Raw genomic sequence first — 23,233 nt, 5'->3', positions numbered from 1 at the left:
CATCATCTTATTTGCTTCACAGCCAACATTGAACCTCCCAAACCCAATAAGAATACAATAGCACCCCCCATGCCAACAAGAAGTAAAAAAGAAATCACAGCCGAAAAACTACTCCCACTCCTCCTACCAACTCTCATAGCTAGCCCTAATGATTCCAACCCCAGTGAGTTAGTCGAATCATTTAACAACGCCATGACCAAAGCGCTAGACTTGATTGCCCCCACCAAACTCCACAAAAGTAAACGGGAATCTCACCTCAACTCTTGGTTTACCCCCCATCTCAAAGAAATGCGTATCCAAAAACGCAAACTCCAAGCTATCTGGAGGCATACCCCCTCTGCCGACAATAGAACCACACTTGCTAACTTTGCCAAAAAATACAAAAAGGAAATCATTCAAACGAAAAAAGACTCATTCAATCATAGAATCAGTAAAGCCAACTCTAACTCCAAAGAACTCTTCACTATTCTTCGTGAATTAGAAAACCCTATTGCCCCCATAGACAATATCCCCAAGGACAAATCCTGGTGCACCAGCATCCAAAATGCCCTTGCAAATAAAATCATAACCCTTCAATCTAAAATTGCTGAGAAAAAAGCCTCCTTGCACCCGCACGGTACCCACACTACCCCATTGAAGGAGTTACCTAGCACACCCCCCCAAAACAATGTTAAACCCTTCAGGTTCACCAACATCTCTATACTGGAAACGGAAAAGGTCATTCTGTCCCTTAAACCGTCAAATTGCCAAGGCGACAATTGCCCTGCGCAAATCATTAAGGATGCAGCCAGAGATCTAGCACCCTTCATCTCGAAACTTATCAATGCCTCCTTTAACACGAGCACTGTACCTACCAACCTTAAAGGATCCTGGGTTCTCCCCCTCCTCAAAAAACAGACACTTGACCCAGCTATCCCCACTAACTATAGGCCTATTACTACGGTCCCATTCCTCCTTAAAATTATTGATAGAGTAGCCTACCTCCAAATCCAAAACCACTTGGAGACGCACCAACTGTTAGGTACACGGCAATCCGGCTTCAGACCACTGCACGGTACTGAAACAGCCCTCATTGACCTTAAGACACAAATTGACGAGTTGAAGGACAAAGGTAACATAGCTATGCTCCTCCTCCTTGACCTGTCAGCGGCCTTCGACCTGGTGGATCACGCAGTATTATGCAACCATCTAGCGTCTGCCGCTCACTTCTCAAGTGAAGCTATAGCATGGGTACAATCCTTCCTAGCTAACCGTTCAATGAGAGTGTTCTCCCCTGTAGCAGCAGCGGACCCAATCCAGATCACTTGTGGTGTCCCACAAGGCTCCTGTGTCTCCCCGACTATGTACAATATCTTTACTAAGCCTCTCTTCGACAAACTTGACAAACTAGGGGTAACCTACACGAATTATGCAGACGATACGCAGATTCTCATACCTCTATCAGGCAACTTTGTCGTAGATACAGCTCTAGTAAACAAAATCTACCTCCTCATTCAGGCATGGATGGCCTCCCACGGCCTCTGCCTAAATGACGACAAAACTGAGATACTAATACTGGGTTCCGACTCCAACCTAAAAAAACTGAGCCCCAACTATCGTCACTTTAACATAGATGGCAATACAATTAAGGTGGCTACCGAGGTAAAAACCTTGGGCTTCTACCTCGACTCCACTCTATCCCTCAAAAAACAAGTCAACTCCCTGGCATCCTCTACAGCGTACACCTGCAAACTAATCAGGACCTGCAGACCTTACCTCTCTAAAACTAACTGCATCATGCTTGCCAATGCGTTAGTCATGTCCAAACTAGATTACTGCAATGCCCTCTATGCAGGGGCCAACAAGTCCATCATAAATAAAATGCAAATCCTTCAAAACAATGCTCTTAGAGCTGCCCTTGACATACCCCGCAAAGCACATATCTCAAACGTTAGGAAAGACCACCACTGGCTCAAAATCAGCGACAGAGTCCTGCTCAAGACACTATCACTTACCCATAAAGGGCTCAACAACACTGCTCCCCCCTACATCTCAGCCAGACTAACGAGAAAATCATCTAGGCACCATACCAGGGCTACTAACCACTACCTACTCGAAACCCCTAGATTCAGACGCTCCAAAGCAGGCGGAGTAAGCTTCCCTGTCAAAGCTGCCCAGGCCTGGAACGCATTACCCACTGCACTAAGAGCCAACTTACCCTACTCCAATTTTAGACGCAAGGTAAAAAATTGGCTCTGGACAAACGACAACTAACTCCTGAGACACCCAATGTCCATAACACTGTTGTCCAAAATGACGTCTGTTCTCAGACCTGCACACTCTTTCAAAACTACAATATGCTAATTTTTCTTTTTCTTCTGCCACACGGCAAGTATTGATATGTCTTACTGTACTGTTATGTTGTTTCTCGCCTCTACTCTGTATGTAACCCAAGCTTAAGTAACCTTGTACCTGCTGCGCCCGGCTACCCCTGGGTTTTGTGCGCATTATCAAATAAAATAAATAAACAAACAAACATAATCATACTGCTCTGTGCCCAATGGTCTTTTTTAGAATTTAATATTCAAGTGTCATTACAGTTTTCCAGTGCTCCCAAAATCATGGCGTGTCATGACTTAAGCCATCACGTGTTTCGACCATAAGGTATTTTCCAAGGCTAATTGGGATCTTGTTAAAGTGTCAGGTGTTTGAGATGTCCTAAATTAGCTCTGTTTGGATGTTAGTTGACGGCACTATGTGTTTAGTGCTAAGTAATCTTTGTGCAGAATACATTTTAAAGTAGTTTTCAGAATGTATGAGTGCCCTTGTTTCGGTGTGTTCAGCCTCATCTTGGTGTTGTGCTCATCTGATTGGTTGGTAACACGCAAAGGTGTTGAGGCAGGGCTGTGCATTGCATTATGGGGAAGGTAGTTTCTGTAACAAAGACATGCTTGCCAGTTATCTGTATAACATCAGAGCTCATGCAGTGAGTATGATAAAGAGAATCGTGTGCGTCTCGTCTCGCATCTAGATTTGTCTCATGGTGCACATGCCGCACAACAGTGGAGACCAGATAAGAACAGAGGCACATGTCTACTGTTGCTGGTGCGAGCATTAACCACGTTCAGATATGTGAATGTAGCAGCCATAAAACATTGTGGGAGATAAAAACAGTATTGTATTTGAAGATTCTCCACACAAAATTACTTTAATGTGGTTTCAGTATCATAGTCAACAATGTAGATGACAAGGGGAAGAGAAAAAGGGTGAATAAAAAGGGAAACAAGTGCATTTTACAACAAATAGTACAGTGTCCTAAAGGCAAAACACACTCTGCACACATCACATTATGGGCAACGGGTTGTGTAAGGAACTCATGGTGGCATCAGTAAAGACAGACACAAGTGACCACAGTTCAAGGGTGTTTATTAAACTGCAAAAGTGAGATAAATGCATAATATAAACCTAAATCCAAGATATGAGCAAGATTCGACCATCAAATGAAAATAAGGCAGTCCTAGTGGCGTTGTCAAATTAAAGTAACTATACTAAGAAAAACCTATTGCCAATCCTTACGCTAATTACAAAAAGAGTGTGGGATAGGATTCATAAGAAAGAAAGAAGTGTTCACAAATAATGGGTCAGGAAACAGTAGTCGGGGTTCTCGCTTCCCCACGTTTTGAGCACGGGATAAGGTAGAACCTCTGAGCACAGCACACTTCTCAGGCTTCCCCAGCTCGAGACGACAGTTCTGCACTCAGCCTTCAAGAACCTCTAGGGCCAAGTCTCTCTTTCTTGCAAAAAGTCTCCTGCCTTTGAGGGTTGGAAAATAACAAACCAAAAAGTTCCTTTTATACAGTAGTTGGGGTGATAATGGCGCATCCTGTTCCCCTCTTCCGGGCGCAGACCCTTCTCAATTTTCAGCCTCCCGCTTTCAGGTTCACTATGGCTTTTCCTCGTTTCACGAATCTTAATGTCTTTTTAAACAAGTCTTCAGGCTTCGCCCTTTCTGTCGACATCCCTCTGCCGGGTTCACTCTTTGTAAACTTTTGCTAAACAGTACACTGTGGACATACCGCAGTCGGGTTCACTGTTGCCAAATGTATCAATCGTGCCTTTCTCAATCACCTGTCGGTCAAAGACCTTCGACTGTACAGTGGATTTTGCAAGACCACTGTATGACCACTTTGGCTGTTCCTTTGCGGCCTTCCCAAGGCCTTCTGGTAGCAGCGGTTTCAACAAACACAGGATTCACCAGAGTATCTTGAGTAAGCACCCACGTGGTGCCGGATCCCTCTGCAGTTGGTTTTCCCTTTATCTTAACAGTTCTTTGTACTTCCTTTAAGTTGCTACTTTGCGGCTTTCTTTCAACACTGTTCAGTTTTTATCGGTTCTCCCCACAGCTCCCTTGCTGTGATGAACCACTTGGCTTTTCAGTATATCTGGAGTCAGGTCTGGTACCAGGGTATAAGTTCAGGTGCCTCCCTCAGTCCTGCACATCAGCGTAGGCACGCTCTGTGTACCGTTGACAACTGCTGCAACACACTTGAGCTATTGTCCGCGGTCTTAGGATTCCTTCTGCAGAGGTTTTGCAAGTCTTGGTCGGAAAGGACAAGGTCGAGTCTCTCCTTGTCAGCCTCTCGATATTTGCCATCTTCCTCCTCCATTGAATTGCCATGCTTGGATAGCTGTCTCGTCGTGCGGTCTGCCTTGCTCGTAGTGTGCTTTCGTGCTGCACCTTTTATCCTTGTGGGGAAGTGAAATGGCCGTCAGGTGTGTGTGATTCTGGTCAATTGCCGGACCATGCCTGACCCTTGCATTGGGACATGTTAGGTAAACGGCTTGGGTGTTAATCTGTTTTCTGTGGTGTGCAAAAGTGTCCATGTCGTAAAAGGGGGTGGGGGGCAGTGTTTTGGAATATCCTACGTGGTAGGAGGTGGAAAAGGTGTTGAAAGAATGGGGATATCACATCTCACCCGTTGGTGTCCCACTTCCACTACCTATGGACCCCCCATCCAGGTGATCCTTCCTCACTCGTCCACCCCCAGGATCTGGTTCCAATAGCGATGGCCGTGTCCTGGCCACCTGGATGACAGATTCTCGCGGTTTACCTGGGAGAATACCCCCAGGCTTCTCACAGTTGGAAGAAAAGAGTAACAGACCTTTCACAACAGAAAAAATCGAGTAAATACTCTTATGCCTTATACTCTCCATGAATTCTTGATCTCTAGAGAATAATATGTGAATAATACAAATGTGCATATTATAATTAATAATAATGCTAGAGGGTGAAGTCAAATTCATGCATACAGCCACATGCCTCCAAAAAATGAGAATACATTTTTAGTAACAATTACCAGTGCAATGCATTCCAAGGAAAAATAGTCACAAGGTCAACAGAATTATGTAAAATGCTTTCAGAGCTAGAGAATTGGAGATCAAGACTTTAAAAATAGCTCTAATATCTGTGAAAAATAATAACGATCCATTAGTTCTTGGTTTAGAGCTCCAGGAGCCCATTGAGGGCCCCAGAGGAAAATGTAGCAAAGAAGGAAGACCCCTAGTGGTAATGAATGGCAAATGCAGTAGAGAATCACTTCTAAAGAACATCAACCCCAGACCAAAGGGACTCCTCTGGGTGAGTACTCGTGGTGGCTGTTTTAATGAAAATAGCTCTTGCTAGGGTAAACAACTTGTCCAAGTACAGGCTTCTTCCTAGGTGTAGTTTACAGGGATCTGGTCTCAAGGAACTTGAACCCTCAACAGCCCACACGAGCAACAGGAAAATAAAAACAGCCTTCCCACGGCATACAGCCAGTGGTGAAAACACTGGCGAGGAAGACTCTTGGAATTTGGGAAGATGGAGGAATCAGTGAAGATGGAGTCTGGTGACTCGGACTAAAAGAGGGTGGCACAACCACAGAATGTGGTCCAACTGTAAGGATGTAGGAAGGAGCAGATGAGGTGGGGTGATATTTTCCCACCACCTTTCCAGACAACTCAGTGACAACAGCAGAGTGGGAGAACGCTGGCTGAAAATGACAGGCTGCGACGAATGGCCAGAACGCTGGATCCAGGGTGGAACTCCCGATTCGACATATCAGTGGAATCACAAAGAGCACACGGGAAGCCCAGCATGGACTTCTAACAGCAGAGTACCCAAACAGGATATACCCAACCTGCTTCTGCCAGTCAGTAGGGCCAGGTGAGGACTTCATATTCAGCAATCAGAAGAGATATGGGTGAAAACTCTTCCAAGGTACAGCAACTTGAGGGAGAGCAGTGGGAGGGAGAAACCTAAATATCAAAGCCCTTAGTAGCTGGCCAAAACCAGCCTATCACTCACTGAGGGCGGCTAGGTAAGAAGGTGTTGAATAACCAACCATTCTGGTTTGCCATCTGGCCGTCCACTCGTCCCAGACTACCCGCTTGAGAAGTGAGAGGGAGAGCTCAGGGACTTATACTGATGTAAACCTGTTAGAAATAAAGAGGTTGCCATCTGGACTCACAAAGATCCCACATATTCAGAAAGGCCATTTTAGACCTACTTCGTGTTTGCCATCGAAAAAGGAGGCCTACAATACAAAATGGCAGAGAGCCGGACTTAAAATGACCCAGTGGCTACCGAAAAGATGTATTTATTGGTCTACAAATGTAGTAGAATGACTTGCACCCTTGGTGAAGGCAGAATTAAATTACGCTCTTGGCAACCTACTACCTACAACCATTTTATGGTGGTGCAAACACCCTATGCCAAACATGGGGTGGCTGAAAGGTACCCATTGGACTGGGCACCCTAGGGGGCGAGCGTATATCATATACCATAAATAAGTCAAAACGTGTTCTCTTCACATACAATTTGGGAATTTGAGATTCCACCCTGGCAGTGCTCGCAAAGCATTTCAGTTGAGAATTCTACATGCCCCCTGAACGTATGCTTTGTTAATTTATAATGTTTTTGTTAATAAGTTCTGTCAATGCTAACTGTAAGTGATTTCCATTAGACACAATGAGCCTCATCACGAGTTGGGCGGTAGCCCTCAAATCCGGTGGTAACGGTATTAGCGCTGTAAATAGCATTCCACCGGATCACAACTGTAAATCCTGCAGGCGCTATTACCAGCGGCGTGTTTACAGCCCCGCTATAGTAGCGCCGACAACCAGATGTGCTATTACCGACCTCTCACAAGTATACTAGTGTCACTAGTCACAGGAGGATAGCTCAGGAGCAACATGCTCACCTTGGAAGCAAGACGACACAGAGCAACACAGGTTCAATCCCCGGGGCCACGCTTCGAAACCTCTGGGTATTAAGCGCGTTATAAATAACCAATCATATCATATCATACAGCGTTAGCGCTCATAGCGCCGTAAAACCAGCGCTAATACCGCTGAAAATACCCCCGGAAAATTGCTGGAGGTAAAAGAACACATGTGACAGTAATAAAGGCCTAGGTGGAAACAATAAACATAAGGGGCCTACAAAAAACCCACCTATGCCCCACACACCCTCCCCAACTCCATGAAGCCATTAGGAGCAGAGAGGAAACAGTAATAAAGGCCCAGATGGAAACAATGCACACGAGAGGCATACAAAAGACCCACCCATGCCCGACACCATGTTGCCATTTGGAGCAGGGAGCCTCTGTGTTGACCTCTACATGATGCGCCAGGAGCTACAGAGGCCTGACAACCAGTCCAGGGCACAGGGAGCAGAGGAGTAGGAGTAGGACTAGGACTAGGAGGTGCAGCTGTAGGAGGAGAAGGAAGAGGAGAAGGAGAAGGAAGAGGAGAAGGAGAAGGAAGAGGAGAAGGAGAAGGAGCAGGAGGAGGAGGAGGAGGAGGAGGAGGAGGAGACAGAGGAGACCCGCACCAGCAAGGCGGCCAGCCCTCCCCAGGGTCAGGCCAACACCCTGGCCCTGACTGATGAGCAGTTGGTATCTGAGTACAGGCTGGACAGGGCAACCAACACCCAGTTGCTTGACACAATCCAAGGTGACATAGCTAGCCGGATTGCCATCAGCACGGCTGTGCCCCCACTCTTGAGGCTTGTGTCAGTACTACAGTACCTTGGAACTGGCAGCTTCTAATACACAGTTGCCATGATGCATGGTATAGCCCAGTCCACATTCAGTACCGTGCTGGGACAGGTGCTGGGACAGGTGTTGGGTGCACTGCTGCGCCATGTGAATGAACGCATAGCATTGCCTGCCACCCAGGCACAGGTCAATGAGGTCAAGGCACAGTTCTATGCCATTGCCCAACTCGCGAACGCGATAGCAGCCCTAGACTGCACACATGTCGCACTTGTAGCACCCCGGGACAATGAGGGAGCCTACAGGAATCTGAAGAATGTCCATTCGCTCAATGTGCAGATGATCTGTAGCCCAGACCTGACTATCACCCACTGCTGCGCCCGCTACCCAGGATCCACCCACGACTCTATGGTGCTGCTCAACAGCCCACTGCCAGCCTACATGGAGAGGCACCGAGGCCAACGCACATGGATAGTGGTTGAGTAAAAATCATGCATGAAATGCATGCCAAAGTACACCAGATGAAGGGGGGCAGACACACAGGAATACTTGCATGCCACTAGGAGAAACAGCCAGCACAAGCACAGCACCAGTTCCATGCATTTGTGGCACACAAGGACACATGCACAGGACCCCTACACCAGAACACACTGACGTTGAAGGGCATTCACTTGTGAATTCACAATCACATATGGAAACGCAACAACCACAATGTATCTTGACTGTGTTGTAGTGCTGCTTCCCACTCTGACACCCAACAGCAACATCACTAAGGGGAGCACACATGTATGCTATGTGAGATCAATGCCAAACCCACACCAAAAATACCACTGTAAATGAGCAGGTAAATACACGGCCATCAACATGCCTGAGATAGTGACCCCTGAATGGCCATTAAAATGCATGCTAAATAGCAAAATAATGTTCCATTTATAAAACCCCATTCCAGCACAGAGACAGCCACAAACCATTACTAATGAACATTGTCCGTGAACAGGCAGATATGACGAGAGCATCATCCGTACGTAAGGGATGCACCACTGTGCCAAGAGGGTGGTCCATGTAGAAAGTAGTGCACAAGGGACATGGCGCACATTGCAGTTGAGATACGGGGCAAATTAAGACAGCAACTATCCATGAACATAGCCCATAAAACACTGCTGCTAGTCCATTAACACCAAGTGTATGCAAATGTAACCTGCCACAGAACACTTTACTCATTGACACATGCTTCATGTAGGAGTCATGTATGTCCCTAAGAATGATTGATGAATACCAATATGCCAATGACAAAGCGTGTACCCCTTGCACATATAGATAACCATAGTGCATCGTGATTTGTTGCCTATCCCTTGCACACCCAGTGAAGCAACCTGTTCATAACGTACACATTTTTAGCCTGCAGGTGATTCCTGATACCCAGAGTTCACATGGCTGATGACCCCTGTGAGGAATCCAAAAACTCCTGCAGAGCTGGCATATAACAATGCCCATAGTCGTACCTGTATATGTATTGAGAGGACATTTGGTTTGCTGAATGCACAGTTCCGGTTCCTAGACCATACTTGAGGGGCACAGATGTATGTGCCTGAAAAAGTAGGAGAAATTGTAATCACCTATGCCATGCTGCACAACATCTGCTGCTGTAGGCATGTGCCAATACCCCTGATGCTGAAGCGCAACAGGCCGGGAATGGGAATGACGATGACCATGTGCCTGTTGCCGGGGCCAATGCACTCAGGGATGGGGTGAGGAAGGGCGGGGGGTTGACCAGACAGGCATTCATTGGCAATTTCTTTTCATTTGGTGGATGGGTACCTGTCGCAAAGATCACTTGTCAAATAAACAGCACTTGTACACAGATTTGTATGTCCAAGCTTTCTGTCCAGTTTGAACAGGTTTTAGTTTTTGTGGTACAAACTCCTCCCCCCACCGACTCCCCAGCACACATTTCCCCCTACCCCCAACAAATCCCCAGCACACCTCCCCCCTACCCCCACCAACTTCCCAGCATACATTCGCCCCTCCCGCCACTCCACGTCCGCAGCACAGTGCATATGGGTCCATGTGCCCGGCCCTCAGGCCAACAGTGCATTGTCCAACTAGGAAGGACGTTGACGCTTGCCACGTTCTATACCTTCTGGTAAACGCTGTTGTGAATGGCGCAGGGAACGTCGCCTGGGCGAACCCTGTAGGGATCCATCAGTGGGAGTTGTGGACGTCGATAGCAGCGATGCCGCCATCTGCAGCTGCTGGCAGAGGAGGTTATTGGCCTCACGCATCTGCTCTGCATGCGCTGATTGTACCTCACAGAATTCAAGAACTCTCTGCCCAAACCCTGTGTACACCCCTCCACGACTTTACGGATGCGGGCATTGTCCCGCGCCATTGTTTTAGCTACACCCCGAATAGCACTGCTGATCGCCTTTATGTGGCGGTTATGTTCAAACGCCATGCTCTCAACACGCATCTGACGTGCCTCTATCAACGTCCAGGCGTGCCATGACTGCTGTTCCCGGAGCTGTGGGTCTGTCACATGGGGACTGCGGCTTTCACCATGCACATGCTCCGTGGTCCCTTGGGGTGTGGCCATTTGGTGAATGAATGGTTGAGAACACTGGTGCACCATGCTGCGCCTCACAGGATGTGTTGCCCTCCTCTGTGGTGGTTGCACTGGTAACAACCTCGACATCCTGTGACCCCCTGGTGGCTTGGGGGCAGTTGAGGCGATGAGACCCTGCTGCTATGTATCTTGCCGGCCCCTTCGCTGGGTGGTGGTGCTGGTGGAGGCGTGTCTGGGTGTACGTCGGGATGGGTCTGCCTCCTCCTCTTCCACGTTCTCTTCTTCCACGTTGCCCTTCGATGATGGCTGTGTGCCTATAGGGTACATAGGGTATGATATGAGGACAAGGCAACTTAGATTTGTTTCATGCATGTCATGCTTTACAGTGGGTGAGAGGGCAGTTTGTATCATGCTTGGCCATAACCTGTTTGTTATTCTCATTGTTGGGATTGCTGGGGTGTACTACATGGGGGAGGGGGAACACAGCTTGGACCTTTTGGTGTGGCATCTTCAGGTGTCTGATGTGAATGCACAGCTGGGATGCTGCTGTAAATGGGGGGGTTTGGTAACACACACACACACACACACTCTCTCTCTCTCTCTCTCTCTCGCTCTCTCTCTCTCTCTCTGGTGCTTGCATTTTTACATTGGATGTACTTCAGACTCCTTTGGAAACCTGGGGTTGCTAGGGTGCACTGGTACTAGGGTCCAGTCGCGGGTGGCTGCGGTACGTCACACGCACTCCACCCAAAGTGCCTGGATGTCAGACATTCACACCGGGTAGGGACGGGTGGCCCAGTCACAATGCTATTTGCAAGGGGGTGGAGGGGACTCACCTGCAACTTCCTGGGTGCCAGTGCCTGCCTTTGTTCCTCCCACTCCCTCATTCGTACTCCTGTCGATAAGGGTGGTGCACTGCTCCTCCCACAGTGTGAGCTCCGGTGGTGGTGGCCTTCCTCCAGTCCCCATGAACTCACTCCTATGTTGAAAACAGATCCGCAAGTCATTGGACTGCTTGTGGTAGTGACGGTAACGCAATGTGCGCTGAGTTTTCGGCTTCACAACCACTGTTACTGCCAGATGCTCTTTGCCTTAACGCCATGTCCGTGTGCGCGTGCACGCCAACTCGTGATGGGGCGTTGTTTGTGCCATACATCACAGCGTTAACGCAAATAACGCTCAGCGGTATATGCGCCCGGATACCTCCCAACTCGTGATGAGGCCCAATCTCTGCTGATTTATGGGACTAAAATCTAATCTTGAATGTGGAATATATCAGAGTTCTGCTGAAATAAGGTAGTTTGTTTTGCAGTGTATACTGGTCAGCACTGACCTCCCCCTGAATTGCTTAACTTTTAAAAGACTTTTAAGAATGTGTTTTTTTGTGTTGAATTTACAAATGTCTTCAAACACTGTTTGTGTTTACGGTTTTCGATGCCATTTTCCTGTGCTTTGAATGTTTGAGGCTTGCTTTTTTGTGCATTTGGTTGTCATGCTTAAGATTTATAGACTCAAGGTGAAGATGTGCCTCACTAGTTGTATTCGTCATCTTGCCCTTTTTTTGCAAGCACCCAGTCACAAAAGATATACAATTTAATTCCTTTGACAAATGTGTTTTGTGTTTCCAGGGCTATTTTCTGACCTGGATGTTCATAAAGACCTTGGGGTCATCACCTATGGAGTCTCAATGACCTCCTTGGAGGATGTCTTTGTCAAGCTTGAAGTTGAGGCAGAAATTGATCAAGCAGGTAAAACAAACACCTCACACTTTTATGAAACTTCTCCATTAGGAGGCTGCATTTCAGAACAAAAGATGTTGTTTGACATGAATTGGTAAAGGGAACAGGATTCTAATTAGATGGTAAAAGGTAAGATGTTCCCTGACTAAGCAACATTGTTTGAGGGCAGTGGGATTTTATATTGTCCCAGTCGATGTTTACAAATGCGGTCTGGCCTTATGGTCCGAATTACAGTGCGTGGTTTTTAATGCATACTTGGACTAAAGTGAATAAGTGAATTCACTGAGAATTGGAACATCTTGGTAATAGTTCCCTTATTTAACAAAGGAAGTAAAGCTGACCCGCTGTCCCATAGACCGATCACCTTTCTCTCCAGAAACAGCAAAACTCTTTGGGAGAGTAGATTGATAAAACAAAGATATATTCTGTTAAATAATTTGGTTTCAGGCAAGTTCTAGGCCCGGTGCACCATCGTCCAAACCTTAAATTAATTGTCCAAATATGTCTTTGTTCTGAACTTTTACATATATGCAGCATTCATGGAGCTGATTTCCACATTTGATAATGTAAACAGGGAGTGGCTGTGTATTTCCATAAAAGAACTGGAGAGCCCTGATGATGTTTTAAATATTATTTAAGGTTTGCATTTAGATAATACTGCAATTATGGCAGGACTGGAGAGTTCACTGAAACATTTCATATGCATACTGAAGATTTGGCGCCTTTTATAACTTTTTTTTATCAGTCATTTGCTGAAGCAAGGCCTTCTGACCGAGTACAAATTGGCCAGTGTCTCCACTGCTAAAAAAAAAGTCACTGGATCCAAACATCTTTCAGAACTATCACTGGTGGCCTTGTAAAACCTGGGAAATGATAACCACCCAAATGCAGGATCATGTCGAGAAATACTCACTGTTGGGTGTTTATCAATCTGGTTTTTGGCCACTGCACTGAACAGAGACTGCATTGGTTGAGGTTTTGGATGAGCTACTAAATTGGTCTGAAAAGGAGATCTAACCTTGCTGGTGATGTTGGATCTTTTGGCGGTGGGAGAAACCTGAAGGTGCCTCACCCGCTAGTCCACAGGGATCTGTCATCCAGGTGGCCAGGCCACGCCCATCGCTTTTGTATCCAGTTCCTGGGACTGGACCAGTGCGGGAGGATCACCTCGGTGAGGGGGTCTACGGGGAGTGGGTGTGGGACACTGGATGGCGAGATGTGGTATCCCCTTCCCTATAACACCTTTATCCCATCCTGCCAAGTAAGGTACATAGCAACTCAAGCCCACTCCCCCTCCCCCCGCTCCCCTTCACATCACAAACACTTTCTCACGGACAGCTCGCTATGAAAGAAAACGGACTAACACCTGAGCTGTATACCTGACATGTCCAAATACGATAGTCAGTCAGGGTCAGGCAATTACTGACCATCACACACACACCTGACTTCCATTACATTTCCCCACATGGATAAAAGGCGTAGCACAAGAGCACATTCTGAGTGAGGCAAAGCACATGAGGAAGCAGCAGTTCCAAGATGGCAGTTTAACACAAGGCGAAAGACGGAAAAATAGAAGGGGATCGCAAGGAGGGAAGTGCCCATGACCTTTTCAACGAGAACCCATTTCTCTCATGAAACCTCGAGAATAGAAAGCGTAAGACCAGGAAACCAGGCTGAAGAATCCTGAATTGTGTGTTGGAGGTACCCAGGGCTCTCCTGTGTCGATAATCTAGGCAGGGAGAATCGCCTGCTGCCGTGGTACTGTCCTTGGCTCCTACAACAAACCAGAACCAGTGAAATCAACACAGCCGGTGAGTTGGGGAGGCCGTACCCGACCGGTCTGTGTTGATGCCAAGGTCGCAAGCAGCATCATTGTATGGTGAACGTTAAAGCGAACAGTGTATGAAGCACATTTGATAACCAACGCAAGTAAAATTGGACAACAAATGAGTGATAGAACTTTGAAACCAAAATACGATACCTTAGACAAAGTGGTCTGGCATCACGTGCATGCTCATTCGAAGTTATATGTACGGTATCCAACTGACAGATGGAAAAAGTGAAGGAGTGACAAAGGATTGTGAATCGAAGTGGTCCTGCAATGAGTCGAGCTAAATCCTGTGCACAATCGAAAGTCTTCAATGTTAATAGAGTAAAGAAAGTAGATAAAGTTGGTCTGCGTATGAACGTGGGAGATCAGCTGAGTGTTTTTGTATAAACCAAGTTTGTGTTAAAAGTACACTAAAATTGGTCCGAGCCCGGCAGAGGGAGACTGATTGAACATTGTGTTGAAACGGATGTGAGCATGGCAGAGAGGGGGATCAGGGGTCAACTGTGAATCACCTGAGAAATTGGATACATGAAAATACCACGAGCATTGTGTTAAGAGGGATCTGAGCCCGGTTGAGGGGGATCCAAGGTAAATAATGAATCGCCTGAGAAATTGAGTACGTGTGAAGTCCAAAGAGGAAAGGAACGTATTATTTGTTAGTCGCATCAGGCCCTCTGAGAGAAGAGACTTTGAAAGGCAAAGGGACTTGGGCACGGAAGGCCCTGATGCTAATGTTTGAACTGTAACTTCATGCTAGAGACGCCAGAGACTGTGCTAAGCTCGAGTGTACCGCCTTGTCCCGTGCTGAAAATGTGGGGAAGGGAGGCCAATGGCCTGAATATCCTGACATATCGTCATTTCTTGAACACTTCTTTCTTTTACATAACATTGTTTCCACACTATTTGTATTTAGAGGTAAGGATTGGAAATAGATTTATTAGTATAGGCCCTTTTATTTTAACAGACTCGACTAGGACTGCGTTTTTATTATTTGATGGTCGTAGCTTGCTCCCATCTTTAGATTTAGGATTAGAGAGGCGTTTTTCAAACCCTTTTTGAAGTTCAATAAACACAGTTGAACTGTGGTCACTTGTGTCTGTCTTACTGTTGATAACACCTTCTTTAAAGCGGCCGTCAACTTGGTGTACCATGGCATCCTCCTGTTGTGCCTGATTTCGGTAGGGGCAGTGTCAGGTCTCGCTCCTTCAATGGTTTGACTCCTTCCTGTCTAACCGCTGGCAACATGTAAAATTAGGGGAACAGTACTTGGATATTCGAACACTGAGTTGTGGTGTCCCCCAAGGATCTTTGCTTTCACCTCTCATGTTTAATCTCTATATTCAACCGCTAATGAGCATCTTTAGAAAATATGATGTGGGCTTTCACACGTATGCAGATGATACTCGGATCTGCCTTAGAGTTAGTCATTCAGAGGAATCCCTATAAAACGTTGATCAGTGCTTGAATGAAGCGGGACTATCTTCCACAGTCGTCTTCATTTAAACCCAAGTAAAACAGAGGTGATTCTGTTTGGAACTAAATACCTGCGCAGATGAAACCAGATGTCCTCCATCCCTCTGCTTTATGGGGTGAAGGCTTGCCTTTTCTGTTAAAATCAAAATTCTTGGGTATATTTGTCAATCAAACCTTGGCAGCGGAAATCAGGTCAGAGGTGTGAACCTCGCCACGGGGAGACTTGTGGTTCCACTCCCAGATTCTTCCGACTCGTGCATCCACAATGGCTAAAACACCAAAGCCAGTCAAGCAAGGGGACATCTCTGCAATGCTATAGCCTTCGGAGTTGTTTGATGATTTAGTCAGGTGGGGTTGTCAGGAAATATCCTGGTTTGGCAGGATTACTGTGGTTAAGATGAGCCTCATTCCTCAGTTACTTTGCTTAGCGCTGCCTGTTAGGGTCCCAGGTAGCAGGTGGACATATTCGCAGAGACCTTGGTGCTGGGGACCCATTATGTTTGTTCAAACTGGAAGAGGCACCTTTTCAGCTGCATGCTAGGTTCTGAGTCGGATAGGGGAGAAAGCTCCTCTCCAGCACTGCACAGCGCTTCCTTTCGGCCTCAAAACATGGCGCCGCCCTCATTGCTTTCTGCGCCAACTGGCAATACTTTGCTGAACATTGCTCGGATTTAAAGAGTCCAATATTTCACCAAAATGTGCCATATCTATGATGGTTATTCTGTCCCCTATGGGCTGGAGCTCTTGGGCACTCGAGCGGTGGATGACTTCCCTGAGGAGATCTATGGTCAAGGTGAGGAGCTTTACCTCCAATATCTCTTACACAACAATGGTCTAGATATTTCACCCGAGCTTGATTTTGTACAGGCTACAGCCTATGTTAAACCTCCTTTATCTTTCCAGAAGACCATTGCCAAGGCTGTAGAAACTCTGGGGTTGTCTGTGCCGATAAAGCCCTTGGTCGAGTTCAGTTTGAACTCTCCTACATTCCCAGCTAGTTTCTTTTTATTTTTTCTTCTTTTGTATAAATGTTTTATGTAATTCTTTGTTCCTTTCATCCATAATTTTTGTACAACCTTGTAAGATTGTCATAAAACTCTTCCAGATCAATAGCCCCCTCAGGTCAAACAAAGACCAATACTCAATTAAGGATCAGGATACAGCTCGACAAAACCTAAACCAGTGTTAACTCTGGAATCTCATTGTGCCTTTTATTGTCCAACCCTTTCCGCTCTTCCAACTCTCCTCCCCTTCTCAACTGTTGAACAGCATACCTAGCAAAGGATTTGCTATGATCCAAATTCCTATTCATAAATAGTCAGGACATTGTCAGACAGAAATGTATCAGAGGTTTCTACAACAAACTTCGATTTGCAACTATATTTGTGACTTGGTCTGCAAATAATGATCTTGGGCAATCCGACTTATAGATAGGCAAAAATGAGCTCCATTCCATTTTAGTATCCGAGTTTTGGTCAATTATCAAACGTGTATGTTTTTAACACATAATACAATTCTTCGACTATGTGAACCCACTCAGCTTTTGATGGGATGTGATTTCTTCCACACCATTGCTGGGCATGCTCTGGCAGTCAAGAAAGGTGAATCATGTGTGGTAGAGGAATATTCTACTCTTCCCCATATGAAAGGCCAAATAGCACTAATAAAGGATCACCACGCATGTCAATAGTTGGCTGATTCACCACAGTGTCCATGATAAACACTACTCGCACCTGGAAATAATTTGGATCATCAGAGTAGGGGCAATGCGACTGGTGTAAAAACCTCATGCCCTGCAATTTAAATTCAGTTGAAATTGAGGGTCTAAGACCCTGTCGCACATCACACCACAAAGAATCCGTTATCGAAACTCCAGGTCTGTTGACCAGCGTTCCCCCAATTTAGTCACCATGGATTCCTTTTATTTTATATTATTTTATTTATTACATTTGTTAAGCGCCTAAACCCTGGGGTACCACAGCGTTGTTACAGACATTTTATAGTTGGTTAAACAGCATACAAACATAATGACATTATAGATGCTGAACATTAAATATTGAGAGATACGTTTTAGATTACATAGTTTGAATACATTGCAGGACTAGATTCAACGAAGTAGCTAGAATTGGTTAAATAACCAAGTTTCTAACAGTTTTTTTAAACCGAGGAAAGAATCTTCATTTTTGATGTTTTGAGGGAGGGCTTCCAGTGTTTAGGGGCCATAACTGGAAAGCTACTGCCCACTGCTCTGGAACTTTTGAAACACAGGACCAAGAGGAGTGAGACTTTGTTAGATCTCAGTGTTCTACTGGGCTGTTTTCTAATTATGGAATTATTTAGATAGATGGGTGCTTTGGTGGCGAGGCATTTGTGTTTTACACATCAAACTTTAAAGATGATTCTTGCCTTGATGGGAAGCCAATGGGTCTCCCTCCTGATATTAGAGATATGGTCAAACTTCTTTATTCCTAGGGCAGTTTGTGGCGCTTTATTTTGCATTAGTTATAATTTCACTATGTTGGTATTGGATGTCCCTAGTAATAATATATTTGTCAGGACTGTCAGTAATATCTGCTTCTGAAACACTATACACTGTTAGATCCCCTTTCTCCTCACCTGATTCTTCTGAATAGGATTGTAGTTTCTTGCCCTTCTTTCTCCAAACCGACTTCTTCTTTGTGAAGAGATATGGCCTTCCCCGGATGAAAGCCACAATGTCGCTGTATAGGATATGGCAGACAATGGACCCCTTCCCGAGAATGCCTATGCAAGAGGAAAAAGCCAGTGCCAGAAAAAACCTCTTCTAGAGCTGATCGAATGTGGATGTAGAAGGGTGAGTGGTGGAACAGGTGAGTGTTGATATCCGTATGAAGGGCGAGCGGTGGACCCGGTGACTCTCGTGGAACAGGAAGGCTGTGTGGTCTGGAGACCACTATCCCGGTAAGCGTGCAGTAGTAAAGGCTGCGTGGACAGAGGGATCATACTCCAGGTAAGCTTTTGCTGGTCCAAAGGAAGGGAGAAGTCACAGAATGGCTGTTACGAGATCCTTGAACGAAGGTTGAAGGAAAGGTGCCGGGAAGAGCAGAGAGAGGCAGAATACCGCTATAGGAAACCGAAACTAAAAGGAAAGCGTAAGATGAGAAAAGAGCAAATGGTTGCTGGAGGAGACGGCAGATAGCTAAAGAGAAAACGTAATGGAAACTAAGAGATAGAAAGGCACAGAACCAAGGCTAGGCAAAGGAAAGCCACAGGGGAAAAACAAAAGGGCGAAAGCAGCATAAGGCTGAAAGCAGAAAACTAGCTTCTAAAACCCAAAGCAAAGGTAACTTGCGGGTTGCAACGCGAAAGTGAAAGTAAGAGGCGGGACTATGTACTGGAGAGAGAGAGGGAGGACCAAAAGACTAGTCAGACAAGCGGGTAGCGTGAACAACGTAATTGAGCATTCTAATGGCGGCAAAGTCTCCAAGTGTTCCATAAGCGCCAGGATTGCAGGCGCATGACAATATTACAGTAATCCAGCTTCGATAGAATTAGCGCTCTGGCTAGCGTAATGCAATTTTTAGGTGTAAGGCACGACTTAGGGCAATTAGATTGAATGTGTCGAAGTGGAGGACGATAAGGCGCTTACCTGTTTGGTCATTGTTAGATTAGCGTCTAAGTACACTCCTAAAGATTTTACCTGTTTCGATACTGTAATCAAAGTAGCATCTATATTGATAGATGTGTAATCTGGGTGGAGAGCACTGATTTTGGATTGGGATCCCACAATGAGAATCTCTGTGTTCTAATCGTTGAGACAGAGGCTATTCAAAGCCATCCAGTTTTGAATTGTGGCATATATCTTGTTGATAGTCAGCGTGTCCTGGACATAGTCCCCTGTAATCGGTATAAGGATCTGAGTGTCATCAGCAAAGTTTGTGTAGATGACACACATGGCATCCAATGCCGAGAAAAGAAGCTTTGTGTACGCATTATATAGTGTGGGCGATAGACACGATCCTTGGGGCACCCCAATGGGTACTGGTATAGGATCAGCAGCCTCTTTGCCAATGGATACTCTCGGGCTGCGTTCAGCTAGGAAGGATTTCACCCAGAGGGTAGCATTTTCAGAGAAGCTGAAGTCATTAGCTAGTGTGGCACATAGTTTGTCATGATCCACTAGGTCAAATGCTGCTGATAAATCTAACAGCAGTAATATACATAATTTACCTGAATCCCTATTGGTGTACTTTTGCATTTTTAAATCCAAGAGGGCTTATTATGTACTGTGGTTAGGCCTAAAACCAGATTGTCTGGCTCCTAGAAGTTGGTTTTGTTCAAGAAAAGCTTGGATTTGGTTATAGGCTATTTCATCTATGATTTTAGGCAGAAACGGAACCGTGGTTATTGGTCGGTAGTTGGTGGGTACCTTTGGGTCAAGGGATGTTTTTTTCTTTTTTTAAGCAGAGGGGTCACCCATGCTTCTTTTATGCTTGCCGGGACTGTATTCGTATTAAATGAGGCATTCACAAAATTGATAATAATAGGGGTGAGGGTAGGGGTACAAAGTTTACCTAGGTGTGCTGGGAAGTTATCACCTTTACAATTGGAAGCTTTTAATTTGGCTAAGGTATCTGTCACTGCGTCTTGGGTCACTGGTGAGAACTGGAATAGCAGGTTGGCATTTTCCTTGGTTTTGTTTAGATTAGTATTTGGACTGTTTTTTTTCGTTAGAATATTTCTTTGTGTGAGAATTTTCCTTTGAAGATGATCGATTTTAGAGGCCAACGCGTTTTGGATTGTGGTGCACCAGACTTTACTGGAATTAGCCGGTGTGGTGACAGGAATTGGGCTTTCCAATTCTTTGAGAATGGAGAATAGTTCTTTGGAATTTGAAGTAGCGTTGCTAATCCGCAAGTTGTATACCTTAGCTTTATGGGTTATAATTTCTGCTTTGTATATTTTCTTGGCTGTTCTAAATGCATCAGCTGAGTCTATTGTTGGAGATTTTTTATGGATATGTTCAAGAGATGTTTTAGTTCGCCTTAGCGCCACTAATACCTCATTGAACCAGAAACTCGTGCGTTTGTCGGCACGCCGTGTTTTGGTTGTTATAGGTGCTAATGAGTCAATGGTGGTGGTAAGACACCTATGGTAAGTGTCAGCCAGGAGACAAGGGTTTTCGCTAGTTACTGGGTTAAATAACAGCACTTTGTTAATGAAGGGTGCTAGGTTCTCAGCTGTTAGCTTACGCATATTTCTGGTTTCATAGGTGTGTGTTACCTTAGTCTTTAATGACCATGCCTCATTATTAGTGAGGGTAAAGATGACACTATGGTGGTCGGTCCAGTCTAGAGGTACAATCGACTCAATAGTAACTTTAGTATTGAGCATGAATATCCAATCCATTGTACGACCCTTAATATGGGTAGGGGCATTCACCAATTGTATAAAATTCATGTCTTTGCCGTATGAAAGTCGTCTGCTTTAGAGTCCTGCTTGTCATTAAAACCAAGGTTAATATCACTAAGGATAATACATTTGGTATTAGGTTTGATGAATGGAGCCAGTAACGGGGATATCTAGGGGCCTCATTACACGGAAGGCGGTGAGCTATGGCGCTATTAGCGCCATGGCTCATGCCGGTAAAATACCGGCACAGCTTTGGCGGAAAGGGGATTTACCGCCCCATTCCAAGGTTGGAGGGGCGGTAAATCCCCCTTCCGCCATTGCCCTTCCCCATTCCCATTTCTGCCCCATAGGGCTCTATGGGAATGGGGAAGGCGCTAATTACGGCACCTCAATTTTGCAAAAAGCAGGCGTTAAAGCACCAACCCGCTAAGGGACCTCATAGTAAGGCGGTAATGGTTAACCATTACTGCCTTCCGTCTAATGAGGCCCTAGGTCTGGATGAGTGCTATTAGGTGATCTATAGATTTTTTTAAAAAAAACAATTTTAATTAATTTTTACAACAACCAAACAACACAAAACAAACCCAACAGTGCGTGTTAAATTACTTCGATCCACTTATGCAATATCGTGAAGTGTCCACTGTCTCCCCTTTATCCCCCCCTTTAGCTCGAGCCTACTTCCCATCGCCCTCCCCTGTTGTTTCCTCTTGGGGTGCTTCCCCGTCTGTATTCCCAGAGGAATCATGTTCACTTAGACAGGATTGGGTGGGCCCAGACAGTGTGGCCACTAAGTGTCTCCAGGCTGACAGGGTTTCCGCTTCCTCATCCTCCCCCCTATTAGCTGCTTCATTCCATACTGCCGTTTCTGCTTCTGCCCATTTCTAGAGATCATGCCACCAGACCTCTACCCTTGGTCTATTATTTGCTTTCCATCCCATGGCAATTCTACGCTTGGCAATTATATAGGCCAGGTCCTTGAGTTTGTTCACGTGTTTTAGTGTGCGCGGTGTAGGAAAACCCCCTACCATACATGCCCACACAGATTCCACATCCAGCGTGATCCCTTTCTCGGTTAAGCGGTGGGCTACTTCCCCCCTGCCTGTCCCCCTCCCCCCAGAATATCCCAATTTCTGGGCATGCCCAGAACATATGTATCATCCCTGCGTTCACTTCCCCACATTTGGGACATGATTGTATTTCTGCGCTCTTGATACGAGCAATCCTCTGGGGGGGTCATATACACTCTGTGGGTAACATATAACTAGATCTGTTGCAGCCTTGCATTCCTAGACACTTTTTAATGGTATTTCTGCTCCCTTTCCCATAACTCCTCGTCCATGGGTTCCCCTGCTTTCTCTTCCTAGTCCCGTCTCAGCTGGGTCACTTCCTTTCCCACCCTGGACATCAGCAATTCGTAGATTTGAGAGACCTTGTGCCCCTCCTCCGAGATATCATAAATTGTTTCTATGGCCGTGTTGAGTTCATCCTCTAGCGCTATTTCGGACCATACTTCTTTCACCCGCCGTATCAATCTAGTGTAAGTAATATATTGCCCTGAGTGTAGGCCTGTTTCTTCTACCAGTACATTGAATTCCATTATCTTCCCATCTTGCCATACGTCTCCCAGTGTTGCAATGCCTACCGGTTCCCTATGTTTTCGAATCGTCTTCCTCAGTTGATCGTCCCTTCCAGTAAATCCCACTAACTGTACTTGCAGAGCACACGAGGTCAGGTTCTCCAAAATCTGGCAAGCCTTACGCCACATTTTCCATCCCATTTCTAACATCCTCGTGCACCCTTTGAGCTCAGGGTTTGGCAGCCATATCCACTCTTTCAGAAAATACAGAGAACATTCAGCCCTCAACAATCTGGACTCCGATGTTGAGTCTTCCGTCAACCACTTAGCAACATAGTGAAGTATCAAGTATGGTATGTTCCCAAAAAAGTGTAGCAGCCTCGGCAATACAACCATCTTCAAGAATGCTCCCCTCTCCCTACCATGGTCAAAAGGTACCTTAGCCCAGAATCTCATGCTATTCTCAATGTTTGTCGCTGCCTTCTCTGTGTTATGTTTATATTCAGTCTCCACCGTGTGGTAGATATCAATCCCCAGGTATCTGAACGTCCTAGTCTCCAAGGGTATTTGTAATACTGGTAGGTTTTCTATTGGGATCCCTTTGTATCTTCCCATGGGGAATATACATGACTTCTTAGGGTTAAC

General features: G+C 45.7%; 1 protein-coding gene across 1 annotated transcript in view; it reads left to right on the top strand.

The window, feature by feature from the left end:
• LOC138583120 (cholesterol transporter ABCA5-like) overlaps window positions 1-23,233 on the top strand; it is a 3,134,767-nt gene that overhangs the window by 1,600,474 nt on the left and 1,511,060 nt on the right. The window contains exon 18 of the mRNA XM_069655080.1: window positions 12,207-12,326. Within this exon, the coding sequence (XP_069511181.1) occupies window positions 12,207-12,326 (120 nt within the window). The remainder of the gene's footprint in view (window positions 1-12,206; window positions 12,327-23,233) is intronic.

Source organism: Ambystoma mexicanum, chromosome 3q, assembly GCF_040938575.1.
Source record: "Ambystoma mexicanum isolate Mex_15411 chromosome 3q, UKY_AmexF1_1, whole genome shotgun sequence".
Classification (NCBI taxonomy): Eukaryota; Metazoa; Chordata; class Amphibia; order Caudata; family Ambystomatidae; genus Ambystoma; species Ambystoma mexicanum.
This window is presented reverse-complemented; position numbering and strand designations above follow the sequence as displayed.